Source organism: Tachyglossus aculeatus, chromosome 1 (assembly GCF_015852505.1).
Source record: "Tachyglossus aculeatus isolate mTacAcu1 chromosome 1, mTacAcu1.pri, whole genome shotgun sequence".
NCBI classification, from domain to species: Eukaryota; Metazoa; Chordata; class Mammalia; order Monotremata; family Tachyglossidae; genus Tachyglossus; species Tachyglossus aculeatus.
The window spans coordinates 51,893,065-51,909,883 of record NC_052066.1 but is presented as its reverse complement, the minus strand read 5'-3'; the positions used below and the strand labels follow the sequence as shown (position 1 = coordinate 51,909,883).

At 45.4% G+C, this 16,819-nt stretch overlaps 1 protein-coding gene across 2 annotated transcripts in view; it reads left to right on the top strand.

Moving 5' to 3' along the window:
* The first annotated feature begins 2,935 nt into the window (after positions 1-2,935).
* Positions 2,936-16,819, top strand: part of TTC14 (tetratricopeptide repeat domain 14) — a 40,055-nt gene continuing 26,171 nt past the window's right edge. For both annotated transcript variants that reach the window (XM_038743529.1, XM_038743539.1), the window contains exon 1: positions 2,936-3,130. In XM_038743529.1, the coding sequence (XP_038599457.1) occupies positions 2,943-3,130 (188 nt within the window). In that variant the 5' untranslated portion in view covers positions 2,936-2,942. The remainder of the gene's footprint in view (positions 3,131-16,819) is intronic.

Sequence of the window (16,819 nt, the reverse complement as noted above, 5' to 3'; positions counted from 1 at the left end):
CAACAACAATGACGGCATTTATTATGTTGCCGACTTGTCCTTCCCCAGCGCTCAGTACGGTGCTACGCCCGCAGTGAGCGCTTGCTGAAGAGGCCGGAATGAATGAATGAATGAATGAATGAATGAATAAATATGTGAATGAACCCGTTGCTGGGCAACAACAATGAAGGCATTTATTATGTTGCCGACTTGTCCTTCCCCAGCGCTCAGTACGGTGCTATGCCCGCAGTGAGCGCTTGCTGAAGAGGCCGGAATGAATGAATGAATGAATGAATGAATGAATGAATGAATAAATATGTGAATGAACCCGTTGCTGGGCAACAACAATGAAGGCATTTATTATGTTGCCGACTTGTCCTTCCCCAGGGCTCAGTACAGGTGCCGCACCCGCAGTGTGAGCACTCGCTGAAGAGGCTGGAATGAATGAATGAATGAATGAATGAATGAATGAATGAACCCATTGCTGGGCAACAACAATGAAGGCATTTATTATGTTGCCAACTTGTCCTTCCCCAGCGCTCAGTACGGTGCTACGCCCGCAGTGAGCGTTCGCTGAAGAGGCTGGAATGAATGAATGAATGAATGAATGAATGAATGAATGAATGAATATCAAATGAACCCGTTGCTGGGCAACAACAATGAAGGCATTTATTATGTTGCCGACTTGTCCTTCCCCAGCGCTCAGTATGGTGCTGTGCCCTCAGGGAGCGCTCGCTGAAGAGGCCGGAATGAGTGAATGAATGAATGAATGAATGAATGAATAAATATGTGAATGAACCTGTTGCTGGGCAACAACATTGAAGGCATTTATTATGTTGCCGGCTTGTCCTTCCCCATTGCTCAGTACGGTGCCGCGCCTGCAGTGAGTGCTCGCTGAAGAGACATGAATGAATGAATGAATGAATGAATGAATGAATGAATGAGTGAATGAATATCGAATGAACCCGTTGCTGGGCAACAACAATGAAGGCATTTATTATGTTGCCGGCTTGTCCTTCCCCAGCGCTCAGTACGGTGCCGCGCCCGCAGTGAGTACTCGCTGAAGTACTCGCTCCTTTCAGACTGTGAGCCCACTCTTTTAGACTGTGAGCCCACTGTTGGGTAGGGACTGTCTCTATGTGATGCCAATTTGTACTTCCCAAGCGCTTAGTACAGTGCTCTGCACATAGTAAGCGCTCAATAAATACGATTGATTGATTGATTGATTGATTGAAGAGGCCAGAATGAATGAATGAATGAATGAATGAATATGTGAATGAACCCGTTGCTGGGCAACAACAATGACGGCATTTATTATGTTGCCGACTTGTCCTTCCCCAGGGCTCAGTACGGTGCCGTGCCCACAGTGAGCGCTCGCTGAGGAATGAATGAGTGAATGAATGAATGAATGAATGAATGAATGAATGAATATGTGAATGAACCCGTTGCTGGGCAACAACAATGACGGCATTTATTATGTTGCCGACTTGTCCTTCCCCAGCGCTCAGTACGGTGCTACGCCCGCAGTGAGCGCTTGCTGAAGAGGCCGGAAAGAACGAATGAATGAATGAATGAATGAGTGAATGAACGAATGAATGAACCCGTTGCTGGGCAACAACAATGATGGCATTTATTATGTTGCCGGCTTGTCCTTCCCCAGGGCTCAGTACGGTGGTGCGCCCGCAGTGAGCGCTCGCTGAAGAGGATGGAATGAATGAATGAATGAATGAATGAATGAATGAACCCATTGCTGGGCAACAACAACGACGGCATTTATTATGTTGCCGACTTGTCCTTCCCCAGCGCTCAGCATGGTTCCGCGCCCGCAGGGAGTGCTCGCTGAAGAATGAATGAATGAATGAATGAATGAATGAATGAACCCGTTGCTGGGCAACAACGACGGCATTTATTATGTTGCCGACTTGTCCTTCCCCAGCGCTCAGCACGGTTCCGCGCCCGCAGGGAGCGCTCGCTGAAGATTGAATGAATGAATGAATGAATGAATGAATGAATGAATGAATATGTGAATGAACCCATTGCTGGGCAACAACAATGATGGCATTTATTATGTTGCCGACTTGTCCTTCCCCAGTGCTCAGCACGGTGCCGCGCCCGCAGGGAGCGCTTGCTGAAGAGGCTGGAATGAATGAATGAACGAATGAATGAATGAACGGATGAATGAACGAATGAATGAATGAACGGATGAATGAATGAATACGAACGAATACAAATGAATGAGTGAATGAATGAATGACCCTATTGTTGTTGAATGAATGAATGAATGAATGAATGACCCCATTGTTGTTGAACGAATGAGTGAATGAATGAATGGGTGACTGAAGTGAGCAGTGAGCGCTCGCTGAAGAGGCTGGAATGAATGAATGAACGAACGAATGAATGAACGAACGAATGAATGAACGGATGAATGAATGGATGAATGAATGAATGAATGACCCTATTGTTGTTGAATGAATGAACGAACGAATGAATGAATGAACGAATGAATGAACGAATGAATGAGTGAACGAATGAATGAATGAGTGAACGAATGAATGAATGAACGAACGAATACGAATGAGTGAATGAATGAATGAATGAATGAATGACCCCATTGTTGTTGAACGAATGAGTGAATGAATGAATGAGTGACTGACTGACTGACTGAATGACCCCATTGTTGTTGAATGAATGAATGAACGAATGAACGAACGAATGAACGAATGAACGAACGAATGAATGAATGAATGAACGAAGGAATGAACGAATGAATGAATAAACGAATGAACGAACGAACGAGTGAGGGACCGCCTGGCTGAAGGAGCGGCCCCGCGGGCGAAGCCGCGAGCGCACTTCCGGTTCCGGTGCGCGGCGGCGGCTTCCGGTTCCGGCGCGCCCCGGGCCCGGGGCTTTCCGGGCGGTGTCGGTGTGCCGGGGGTGTGTGTCTGTGTGTGTGTGTGTTGCCGATGGAGCGTGAGCTGGTCCGCCAGTGCGTGTGCCGGCACGGGCCGTCGCTGCTGTCCCTGCTGCGGAGCGAGCAGCGCGACAACCCGCACTTCCGGGGCCTGCTGGGACCCACGGCGGGGGGGGACCCCGCCGCCGCCGCCGCCGCCGCCGCCGCCACCCACAGCGCCCCCACGCGGCCGCCCTGCGGGTAAGCACGGCGGCGCGCACACCTCCCGCCCCTACCCCCTCTCCTACCCCCCATTCAGCGCTTAGGACGCTGCTTTGCACAGAGTGAGCGCTTAACAAATGACATCATTATTATTTTTTTATTACCCCCTCTCTTACCCCACATTTAAATGCCATTATTATTATTTTTTTTATTACCCCCTCTCCTACCCCCCATTCAGCGCTTAGGACGCTGCTTTGCACAGAGTGAGCGCTTAACAAATGCTATTGTCATTTTTTCATTACCCCCTCTCCTACCCCACATTTAAATGCCATTATTATTATTTTTTTTATTACCCCCTCTCCTACCCCCCATTCAGCGCTTAGGACGCTGCTTTGCACAGAGTGAGCGCTTAACAAATGACATTGTTATTTTTTTATTACCCCCTCTCCTACCCCACATTTAAATGCCATTATTATTATTTTTTTTTATTACCCCCTCTCCTACCCCCCATTCAGCGCTTAGGACGGTGCTTTGCACAGAGTGAGCGCTTAACAAATGACATTGTTATTTTTTTATTACCCCCTCTCCTACCCCACATTTAAATGCCATTATTATTATTTTTTATTACCCCCTCTCCTACCCCCCATTCAGCGCTTAGGACGCTGCTTTGCACAGAGTGAGCGCTTAACAAATGACATCATTATTATTTTTTTATTACCCCCTCTCTTACCCCACATTTAAATGCCATTATTATTATTTTTTTTATTACCCCCTCTCCTACCCCCCATTCAGCGCTTAGGACGGTGCTTTGCACAGAGTGAGCGCTTAACAAATGACATTGTTATTTTTTTATTACCCCCTCTCCTACCCCACATTTAAATGCCATTATTATTATTTTTTTTTATTACCCCCTCTCCTACCCCCCATTCAGCGCTTAGGACGGTGCTTTGCACAGAGTGAGCGCTTAACAAATGCTATTGTCATTTTTTTATTACCCCCTCTCCTACCCCACATTTAAATGCCATTATTATTATTTTTTTTATTACCCCCTCTCCTACCCCCCATTCAGCGCTTAGGACGCTGCTTTGCACAGAGTGAGCGCTTAACAAATGACATTATTATTTTTTTATTACCCCCTCTCTTACCCCACATTTAAATGCTATAACTGTGATTTTTTTATTACCCCCTCTCCTACCCAACATTCAGCACTTAGAACAGTGCTTTGCACAGAGTGAGCGCTTAACAAATGCCATTATTATTATTTTTTATTACCCCCTCTCCTACCCCACATTTAGTGCTTACAACAGTGCTTTGCACAGAGTAAGCGCTTAATAAATGCTATTATTATTTTTTTATCACACCCTCTCCCCCTCTCTTCTCCCCCACACCTCCCACCCCTACTCCCTCTCCTACCCCCCATTCAGCGCTTAGAACGGTGCTTTGCACAGAGTAAGCGTTTAACAAATGCCTTTATTTTTTTTATTATCATCATCATCATCATCATTAATCGTATTTATTGAGCGCTTACTCTGTGCAGAGCACTGTGCTAAGCGCTTGGGAAGTACAAATTGGCAACATCTAGAGACAGTCCCTACCCAACAGTGGGCTCACAGTCTGAAAGGGGGGAGACAGAGAACGAAACCAAACACACTAAGAAAATAAAATAAATAGAATAGATAGGTACAAGTAAAATAAATAGAGTAATAAATATGTACAAACATATATACCCTCTCCTACCCCCCATTCAGCGCTTAGAACGGTGCTTTGCACAGAGTGAGCGCTTAACAAATGCCATCATTATTATTTTATTACCCCCCTCCTACCCCACATTTAGTGCTTAGAACAGTGCTTTGCAAAGAGTAAGCGCTTAACAAATGCCATTATTATTATTTTTTATTACCCCCTCTCCTACCCCCCATTCAGCGCTTAGAAGGGTGCTTTGCACAGAGTAAGCGCTTAACAAATGCCATCATTATTATTTTTTATTACCCCCTCTCCTACCCCCCATTCAGCGCTTAGAACTGTGCTTTGCACAGAGTAAGCGCTTAACAAATGCCATTATCATTATTTTTATTACCCCCTCTCCTACCCCCCATTCAGCGCTTAGAACTGTGCTTTGCACAGAGTAAGCGCTTAACAAATGCCTTTATTATTGTTTTTTATTATCATCATCATCATCAATCGTATTTATTGAGAGCTTACTGTGTGCAGAGCACTGTACTAAGCGCTTGGGAAGTACAAATTGGCAACATAGAGAGACAGTCCCTACCCAGCAGTGGGCTCACAGTCTAAAACGGGGGAGATAGAGAACGAAACCAAACATACTAACAAAATAAAATAAATAGAATAGATATGTACAAGTAAAATAAATAAATAAATAGAGTAATAAATATGTACAAACATATATACCCTCTCCTACTCCCCATTCAGCGCTTAGAACAGTGCTTTGCACAGAGTAAGCGCTTAACAAATACCATTATTAGTTTTTTTTATTACCCCCTCTCCTACCCCACATTCAGCACTTAGAACAGGGCTTTGCACACAGTAAGCGCTTAACAAATGCCATTATTTTTTATTACCCCCTCTCCTACCCCACATTCAGCGCTTAGAACAGTGCTTTGCACACAGTAAGCGCTTAACAAATGCCATTATTATTATTTTTTTATTACCCCCTCTCCTACCCCACGTTCAGCACTTAGAACCGTGCTTTGCACAGAGTAAGCGCTTAACAAATGCCATTATTATTTTCTTTATTACCCCCTCTCCTACCCCCCATTCAGCGCTTAGAACAGTGCTTTGCACAGAGTAAGCGTTTAACAAGTGCCATTATTATTTTTTTTATTACCCCCTCTCCTGCTCCCCATTCAGCGCTTAGAATGGTGCTTTGCACAGAGTAAGCACTTAACAAATGCCATTATTATTATTTTTTATTACCCCCTCTCCTACCCCCCATTCAGCGCTTAGAACGGTGCTTTGCGCAGAGTAAGCGCTTAACAAATGCCATCATTATTATTTTTTTTAATTGCACCCTCTCCTACCCCCCATTCAGCGCTTAGAGCAGTGCTTTGCACAGAGTAAGCGCTTAACAAATGCCATTATTATTATTTTTTATTATACCCTCTCCTACCCTACATTTAAATGCCATTATTATGATTTTTTATTACACCCTCTCCTACCCCACATTTAAATGCCATTATTATGATTTTTTATTACCCCCTCTCCTACCCCCCATTCAGCGCTTAGAACGGTGCTTTGCACAGAGTAAGCGCTTAACAAATGCCATTATTATTATTTTTTTATTACCCCCTCTCCCCCCTCTCCCCCTCTCTTCTCCCCCACACCTCCCGCCCCTACTCCCTCTCCTACCCCCCATTCAGCACTTAGTACAGTGCTTCGCACAGAGTAAGCGCTTAACAAATGCCATTATTATTATTATTTTTTATTACCCCCTCTCCCCCCTTTCCCTCTCTCTTCTCCCCCACACCTCCCGCCCCTACTCCCTCTCCTACCCCCCTTTCAGCGCTTAGAACGGTGCTTTGCACACAGTAAGCGCTTAACAAATGACATTATTTTTTTTTTATTACACCGTCTCCCCCCGGCTTCTCCCCCACACCTCCCGCCCCTACTCCCTCTCCTACCCCTGCACAGAGTAAGCGCTTAGCAAATGCCATTATTATTTTTTTTATTACCCCCTCTCCTACCCCACATTCAGTGCTTAGAACAGTGCTTTGCACACAGTAAGCGCTTAACAAATGCCATTATTTTTTATTACCCCCTCTCCTACCCCAATTTCAGCGCTTAGAACGGTGCTTTGCACAGAGTAAGCACTTAACAAATGCCATTATTATTTTTTTATTACCCCCTCTCCCCCCCTCCCCCCTCTTCTCCCCCACACCTCCCGCCTCTACTCCCTCTTCTACCCCCCATTCAGCGCTTAGAACAGTGCTTTGCACGGGGTAAGCGCTTAACACATGCCGTTATTATTTTTTTTATTACCCCCTCTCCTACCCCAGATTCAGCACTTAGAACAGTGCTTTGCACAGAGTAAGCGTTTAACAAATGCCATTATTATTTTTTTATTACACCCTCTCCTACCCCCCATTCAGCGTTTAGAACAGTGCTTTGCACAGAGTAAGCGCTTAACAAATGCCATTATTATTATTTTTTTATTACACCCTCTCCTCCCTCTCCCCCACACCTCCCGCCCCTACTCCCTCTCCTACCCCCCATTCAGCGCTTAGAACAGTGCTTCGCACAGAGTAAGCGCTGAACAAATGCCATTATTATTATTTTTTATTATACCCTCTCCTACCCCACATTCAGCGCATAGAGCAGTGCTTTGCGCAGAGTAAGCGCTTAATAAATGCCATTATTATTATTTTTTATTACCCCCTCTCCTACCCCCCCATTCAGCGCTTAAAACGGTGCTTTGCACAGAGTAAGCGCTTAACAAATGCCATTATTATTTTTTTATTACCCCCTCTCCTACCCCCCATTCAGCGCTTAGAGCAGTGCTTTGCACATAGTAAGCGCTCAATAAATACGATTGATTGATTGATTGATTAACAAATGCCATTATTATTTTTTTATTACACCTTCTCCCCCCTCTTCTCCCCCACACCTCCCGCCCCACTTCTTCTCCTACCCCCTTTCCCCCCATCTTCTCCCGCTCTCCTCTCCCCCCCATGTCTGTACATACTTATTACTCTATTTACTTATTTCACTTGTACATATCTATTCTATTTGTTTTATTCTGTTAGTATGTTTGGTTTTGTGAAGCAGCGTGGTTCAGTGGAAAGAGCCCGGGCTTTGGAGTCAATCCCAACTTGCCAACTTGTACTTCCCAAGCGCTTAGTACAGTTCTCTGCACACAGTAAGCGCTCAGTAGATACGATTGATGATGATGATGATGTCAGAGGTCATGGGTTCGAATCCCGGCCCTGCCACTTGTCTGCTGTGTGACCTTGGGCAAGTCACTTCACTTCTCTGAGCCTCAGTTACCTCGTCTGTAAAATGGGGATTGACTAAGAGCCCCCCATGGGACACACTGATCACCTTGTAACCTCCCCAGCGCTTAGAACAGTGCTTTGCACACAGTGAGCGCTTAACAAATGCCATCATCATTATTATTATCATTATTTGTTCTCTGCCTCCCCCTTTTAACAATAATAATAATGATGATGATGATGGTGTTTATTAAGCGCTTACTACGTGCAAAGCACTGTCTAAGCGCTGGGGAGGTTGCAAAGTGATCGGGTTGTCCCGCTGTTGGACCATCTCTATATGGTGCCATCTTGTGCTTCCCAAGCGCTTAGTACAGTGCTCTGCACACAGTAAGTGCTCAATAAATGCGATTGATTTATTGATTCTGCCCCCTCTAATCCCCCTTCTTCCCCCTTGTCGGTGCATATTTATTACTCTATTTTAATTTACTTATTTTACTTGTACATATCTATTCTATTTATTTTATTCCGTTAGTATGTTTGGTTTTGTTCTCTGCCTCCCCCTTTTAACAATAATAATAATAATAATGGTGGTGTCTATTAAGCGCTTACTACGTGGAAAGCACTGTTGTAAGCGCTGGGGAGGTCGCAAAGTGATTGGGTTGTCCCGCTGTTGGGTAGGGACCGTCTCTAGATGTTGCCGTCTTGTACTTCCCAAGCGCTTAGTCCAGTGCTCTGCACACAGTAAGCGCTCAATAAATGCGATTGATTGATTCTCCCCCTCTCCTCCCCCTTCTCCCCCTTCTCCCCCCTCTTCTCCCCCTTCTCTTCTCCCCCCTTCCCCATCTTCTCCCCTGTCTTCTCCCCCTCTTCTCCTCCTCCCCCTTCTCCCCCTTCTCCCCCTTCTCCCCCCTTCTCCCCCCTCTTCTCCTCCTTCTCTTCTCCCCCCTTCTCCCCCCCTTCCCCATCTTCTCCCCTGTCTTCTCCCCCTTCTCCTCCTCCCCTTCTTCTCCCCCCTTCTCCCCCTTTCCCCATCTTCTCCCCTGTCTTCTCCCCCTCTTCTCCTCCTCCCCCCTTCTCCCCCCTCTTCTCCTCCTTCTCTTCTCCCCCCTTCTCCCCCCTTCCCCATCTTCTCCCCGTCTTCTCCCCCCTTCTCCTCCTCCCCTTCTTCTCCCCCCTTCTCCCCCCTTTCCCCCTTCTTCTCCCCCCTTTTCCCCCCTCTTCTCCCCCATCCTTCTCCCCCCTCTCCCCCCTCTTCTCCCCCATCCTTCTCCCCCCTTCTCCCCCATCTTCTTCCCCCACCTTCTCCCCTCTCTTCTCTCACTCTTCTCCCCCCTCTTCCCCCTTCTCCCCCCTCCTCCCCCTCTTCCCCCTCCTTCTCCCCATCTTCTTCCCCCATCTTCTCCCCCTCTTCTCCCCCTCTTCTCCTCCTCCCCGCTTCTCCCCCCCCTTTTCCCCCATTCTTCTCCTCCCCCTCTTCTCCCTCCTTCTCCCCCCTTCTCCCCCATCTTCTCCCCCCCTTTCCCCCATCTTCTCTCCCTCTTCTCCCCCCTCCTCCCCCTTCTTCTCCCCCCTTTTCCCCTTCTTCTCCCCCCTTTTCCCCTTCTTCTCCCCCCTTAATAAATATGATGGAATGAATGAGTGAATGCATGAATGAATGAATTCCTGCTCAGCCATTCATTCATGCTAAGGGCCGCCTCTCTCTGTTGCCGATTTGTAGTTTCCCAAGCGCTTAGTCCAGCGCTCTGCACACAGGAAGCGCTCAGTTAAATACCACGGAGTGAATTCATTCATTCATTCGTGCTTATTCATTCATTCATGCCCATTCCTTCTAGGGACCATCTCTCTCTGTTGCTGATTTGTACTTTCCCAAGCGCTTAGTCCAGCGCTCCGCACACAGCGCTCAATAAATACCATGGAATGAATTCATTCATTCACGCTTATTCATTCATTCCTGCTCATTCCTGCTAGGGACCGTCTCTATACGTTGCCGACTTGTACTTTCCCAAGCGCTTAGTCCAGTGCTCAGCACACAGTCAGCGCTCAATTAAATACCATGGAATTCATTCATTCATTCATAGTCATTCATTCTCATTCCTTCTAGGGACCGATTCGTACTTCCCAAGCGCTCAGTCCAGCGCTCTGCACACAGTCAGCGCTCAATTAGATACCGTGGAATGAATTCATTCATGCTAATTCTCAATTAAATACCATGGAACGAATTCATTCATGCTAATTCTCAATTAAATGCCATGGAATGAATTCATTCATGCTCATTCATTCATTCACGCTCATTCATTCTTGGGCCCATCTCCATACTTTGCCAATTTGTACTTTCCCAGGCGCTTAGTCCAGCGCTGTGCACACAGTAAGCGCTCAAAAAGTACGATTGAATTCATTCATTCATGCTCATTCTTTCTAGGGGCTGTTTCTCATTTAATAAATGCCATCGTTATTGTTATTATTAATTAAATACCGTGGAATGAATTCATTCATGCTCATTCATTCATTCATGCTCATTCGTTCTTGGGCCCATCTCCATACTTGGCCAGTTTGTACTTTCCCAGGCGCTTAGTCCAGCGCTCTGCACACAGTAAGCGCTCAATAAGTACGATTGAATTCATTCATTCATGCTCATTCTTCCTAGGGGTCGTTTCCCTCTGTTGCCGGTTTGTACTTTCCCAAGCGCTTAGTGCAGCGCCCTGCTCACAGTCAGAGCTCAATTAAGTCGTGGCTCAGTGGAAAGAGCCCGGCCTTTGGAGTCAGAGGTCATGGGTTCAAATCCCAGCTCCTCCAATTGTCAGCTGTGTGACCTTGGGCAAGTCACTTAACTTCTCTGGGCCCCAGTTCCCTCATCTGTAAAATGGGGATGAAGACTGTGAGCCCCCCGTGGGACCACCTGATCACCTTGTAACCTCCCCAGCGCTTAGAACAGTGCTTTGCACATAGTAAGCGCTTAATAAATGCCATCATTATTGTTATTAGTTATTAAATACCATGGAATGAATTCATTCGTTCATGCTCGGGACCGTGTGTAGATGTTGCCAGCTGTACTTCCCAAGCGCTTAATCCAGTGCTCTGCACACAGTAAGTGCTCAATAAATACCATGGAATTAATGTATTCATTCATTCGTGCTCATTCATTCATTCACGCTCATAATAATAATAATGGCATTTGTTAAGCGCTTACTATAACCATGCATTTTAGGGACTGTATATGTTGCTGATTTGTACTTTCCCAATCGCTTAGTCTAGTGCCCTGCACATAGTAAGCACTCAATAAATACGATGGAATGAATGAATGAATGAATTTCCGCTCATTTATTCCTTCTTGCTCATTCATTCTAGGACCATCTCTATAGGCTACCGATTTGTACTTCCCAAGCGCTTAGTACAGTGCTCTGCACACAGCGCTCAATAAATACCATGGAATTCACTCATATTCATTCATGCTCATTCATTCTTGGGCCCATCTGTAGACTTTGCCAATTTGTACTTTCCAGGCGCTTAGTCCGGTGCCGTGCACACAGTAAGCGCTCAATAAATAAGATGGAATGAATGAAGGAATTCATTCATGCTCATTCATTCTAGGGTCCATCTGTAGACTTTGCCAATTTGTACTTTCCAGGCGCTTAGTCCAGTGCTCTGCACACAGTAAAGGCTCACTAAATACAAATTAATGAATGAAAACAAGTAAACAGGCATCTGTAGCACCAGTATAAATAAGTAGAATTAGAGATAGGTACATGTTAGAACAAGTTAACAGGGATTAATGTAAATAAATAGAATTGTGCTATATACACAAGTGTTGTGGGGGTGTGGGGGGAGCAAAGGGGTTGAGTCGATCCTTCTCTCCCCCCGGCCCACTGACTAAGCCCTGCTTTTCATTCATTCAGTCAGTCAGTCGTATTTATTGAGCTCTTACTGTGTGCAAAGCACTGTACTAAGTGCTGGGAAAGTTCAGTTCGGCAATAAAGAGACCCAATCCTTGCCCACAATGGGCCCACAGTCTAGAAGTGGGGAAACAAACAGGCACCAATAGCGTCAATAGAAATAAATAGAATTGTAGCTATATATATATATATATATATATATATATATATATATATATATATATATATATATATATATATATATATATATATATATATGAATATATATATATTCATTCATTCATTCAGTCGTATCTATTGAGCGCTTACTGTGTGCAGAGCACTGTACTAAGTGCTTGGGAATTACAAGTCGGCAACATATACAGTCCCTACCCAACAGCGGGCTCACAGTCTAGAAGGGGGAGACAGACAACAAAACGAAACATCTACAAAACATCAAAACGAAATAGAATAAATATGTACAAATAAAATACATAGAGTCATAAATCCTTACAAACATACATACACATATACAGGTGCTGTGGGGAGGGGAAGGAGGCAAGGTGGGGGGGGGGGATGGGGAGAGGAAGGAGGGGGAGCGCTTACTGTGTGCAGAGCACTGTACGAAGCGCTTGGGAGAGTACGCTATAACAGTATATGCTATAACAGGCACATTCCCTGCCCACAACAGGCTTAGCATTTAGTACAGTGCCTGCACCTGGCAGGCACTTAACAAACCCCCCAAACAAAAAAATTATGGAGCGCTGTGTGCAAGAGCAGTGTACTAAGCGCTTGGGAGATTCAATATAAAAGAGTTGGTATATATATATATGGTATATATATATATATACATATATATGTATATATACACACATCAGAACAAGTAAACAGGGATTGATGTAAATAAATAGAATTATAGATATGTACCTATATATACACAAATGCTGTTGGGTGGGGGGAAGAGCAAAGGGGGTGAGTGGAGTCTAGCCTTCTCTCCCCCAGCCCTACGACTAAGCTCTGTTTTTCATTAATTTCTTCATCCAGTCGTATTGAGTGCTTACTGGGTGCAAAGCACTGTACTAAGTGCCTGGAAAGTTCAGTTCAGCAATAAAGAGACCCAATCCTTGCCTACAATGGGCCCACAGTCTAGAAGTGGGGAAACAAACAGGCACCAATAGCATTAATATAAATAAATAGAATTATATATATATATATATATATATATATATATATACATCAGAACAAGTAAACAGGGATTGATGTAAATAAATAGAATTATACATATGTACCTATATACACAAATGCTGTGGCGGGAGCGGGGGGAAGAGCAAAGGGGGTGAGTGAAGTCGAGCCTTCTCTCCCCCAGCCCTACGACTAAGCCCTGTTTTTCATTAATTTCTTCATTCAGTCATATTTATTGAGTGCTTACTGGGTGCAGAGCACTGTACTAAGCGCTTGGGAAAGTACAATACGGCAATAAAGACAATCCCTGCCCGCAGCGGGTTTACAGTCTAGAGGACTCCTCAGCTCTCCCTCCCTTCCAAGTCACCTCGTCTCGTCCCCTTTGCTCTCCTCCGCCCTGCAGCACTTATGTATAAATGTGCATATCTGTAATTCTAGTTATTTATATTGATGCTTGTTTACTTGCTTTGGTGTGTATATATCTGTAATTCTATTTATATTGACGCCTGCATACTTGTATTGCCGCCTGTCTCCCTCTGCCCCTAGACTGTTAGCCCCGTGTGGGTAGGGATTGTCTCTCTTTATTGCCAAACTGTACTTTCCAAGCTCTTAGTACAGTGCTCTGCACACAGTAAACGCTCAATAAATGCGATCGAATGAACGAACGGACACCGGCCGCGCTCAATAAATGCGACTGAATGAACGAACGAATGAACGAACGGGCCAGGATCATCCGCCCCGGGCTGCCCGTCGTCGGCACCATCCAAGGGACCTTCTTCTTCTTTAATGACATTTGTTAAGCTCTTACTATGTGCCGGGCGCTGTACTAAGCACTGGGGAAGATCCAGGCTAATCACCTGTATATATGTTTGTACATATTTTTCTACTCTATTTATTTATTTAATTTATTTGTACATGTCTATCCTATTTATTTTATTTTGTTAGTATGTTTGGTTTTGTTCTCTGTCTCCCCCTTTTAGACTGTGAGCCCACTGTTGGGTAGGGACTGTCTCTATATGTTGCCAATTTGTACTTCCCAAGCGCTTAGTACAGTGCTCTGCACACCGTAAGCGCTCAATAAATACGATTGATGATGATCAGGTTGGACAAAGTCCCCGCCCCGTAGGAAGCTCATCATCTTAAGCACCCTCCATTTGACAGATGAGCACTTAACCAATACCATAATTATTACTGTGTCGAGTTGGAGGCTTGGGTAGGATTTGTACGCTTCCCAAGAGCTTAGAACAGAGCCGCGCAGACTGTAAGTGCTCAATAAATGCGTTGATTTGGCTTTGGGCTTTAAGTTCCCGCACGTTCCCGCCCATTCCCGCCGACGTTCCCGCCCATTCCCGCCGACGTTCGGTTTGCTGGGCTTCTGGAAGGAAGCGACCGCGGCCTTGTCTGCGTGTCCGAGGGGGTCGATGAAAGGCCTGCCCGGGACGGAGGTTTGGGGTACCCATGGTACTGAACTGGCCAGGTGTCATTCATTCATTCATTCATTCAATCGTATTTATTGAGCGCCTACTGTGTGCAGAGCACCGTACTAAGCGCCTGGGAAGTACAAGTTGGGAGATGGACGGCTGGAGCACCAAATCTTTCTCCATCAATCGATCGTATTACTTGAGTGCGTACTCCTTGCGGAGCACCGTACTGAGTGCTTTGGGAGAGTACGATAGAGGCGTTCCCTGCCCACAGCGAGTTACAGTCCCGAGGGCGAGAACGATGCCGTGAATGGGGAATGGTTCTCAAACTAAGGTTGGGCAAGGTGGAATAATCAATTCATTCATTCAGTCGTATTTATTGAGCGCTTACTGTGTGCAGAGCGCTGTACTAAGCGCTTGGGACGTACAAGTTGGCAACATAGAGAGACGGTCCCTACCCAACAGTGGGCTCCCAGTCAATCCAAGTAATGTAATCAAGTGCTTGGGAGAGTACAATATAAGAGTTGGTAGACACACACTTTCCCTGCCCACAAGGAGCTTACAATCTAGGAGGGGAGACAACTTAGATCATCATCAATCGTATTTATTGAGCGCTTACTGTGTGCAGAGCACTGTACTAAGCGCTTGGGAAGTACAAGTTGCTGTTCAGTCAGTTACAGGTGCTTCCAGACTGAGCCCCCTTTTTCTTCTCCTCCTCCTCCCTATCCCCCTCCGCCCTACCTCATTTCCCTCCCCATAGCACTTACATATATTTGCACAGATTTATTACTCTAATTATTTCACTTGTACACATATTTACTATTTATTTTGTTAATGATGTGCATATAGCTATAATTCTGTTTATTTCACTTGTACATATTTACTACTTATTTTGTTAATGATGTGCATATAGCTATAATTCCACCTGTTCTGACGATTTTGACACCTGTCCACATGTTTTGTCGTCTGTCTCCCCCTTCTAGACTGTGAGCCCGTTGTTGGGTAGGGGCCGTCTCTCTGTGTGGCCGACTTGTACTTCCCAAGCGCTTAGTACAGTGCTCTGCAACACAGTAAGCGCTCAATAAATGCGATTGAATGAATGACGATTTTGACACCTGTCCACATGTTTTGTTGTCTGTCTCCCCCTTCTAGCCTGTGAGCCCGTTGTTGGGTAGGGGCCGTCTCTCCATGTGGCCGACTTGTACTTCCCAAGCGCTTAGTACAGTGCTCTGCATACAGTAAGCTCTCGATAAATGCGATTGAATGAATGAATGCTTAATATAGTTACACTGATGTATTTAGGTTGCGATATAGGCGTTCTACCCATAAAGTAACTGACTTTTTTGGAGGTTAAGTGGACTAGGTACCCCCCACCCAACATTTCTGGCCTCTTTGGCACCCCACCTTGCTCGCCACATTCCCACCTCACTCTAGAGGATTCCCGAGAGCTAGCCTTCCATGATCTAGGGATTACGGGTAAGGACATGGATATCAATGAAGGAGACTTATTGTGTGCCTTCTGACTACTAGGCAGCCAGACATGTTCCCTGTCTCCAGGGAGCTTCAGTTTTCCTTTTTTAATGGTATTTGTTAAGCGCTTACTAGGTGCCAGGCACTGTACTAAGCGCTAGGGGAGATACATCTTACCTCCTTCCCTTCCCCACAACACCTGTATATATGTATATATGTCTGTACATATTTATTACTCTATTTTACTTGTGCATATCTATTCTATTTTGTTCTGTTAGTGTGTTTCGTTTTGTTCTCTGTCCCCCCCTTTTAGACTGTGAGCCCACTGTTGAGTAGGGACTGTCTCTATATGTTGCCATCTTGTACTTCCCAAGCGCTTAGTACAGTGCTCTGCACACAGTAAGCGCTCAGTGAATACGATTGATTGATTGATTGATACAAGTTAATCCGATTGGACCCAGTCCTTATCCCACATGGGGCTCACTGTCTTAATCCCCGTTTTACAGATGAGGTCACTGAGGCACAGAGAAGTAGAGTGACGTGCCCAAGATCGCCCAGGAGACAAGTGCAGGAGCTGGGATTAGAAACCAGGTCCTCTGATTCCCAGGCCTGTGCTCTTTCCACTAGGCCCCACTGCTTCTCTGGTATTCTATTTATTTTGTAAATGCTGTGCATTTAGTTTTAATTCTATTTGTTCTGACGACTTGACACCCGTCCGCATGTTTTGTTTTCTTGTCTGTCTCCCCCTTCTAGACTGTGAGCCCGTTGTCGGGTAGGGACCGTCTCTATATATTGCCTATTTGTATTTCCAAAGTGCTTAGTACAGTGCTCTGCACACAA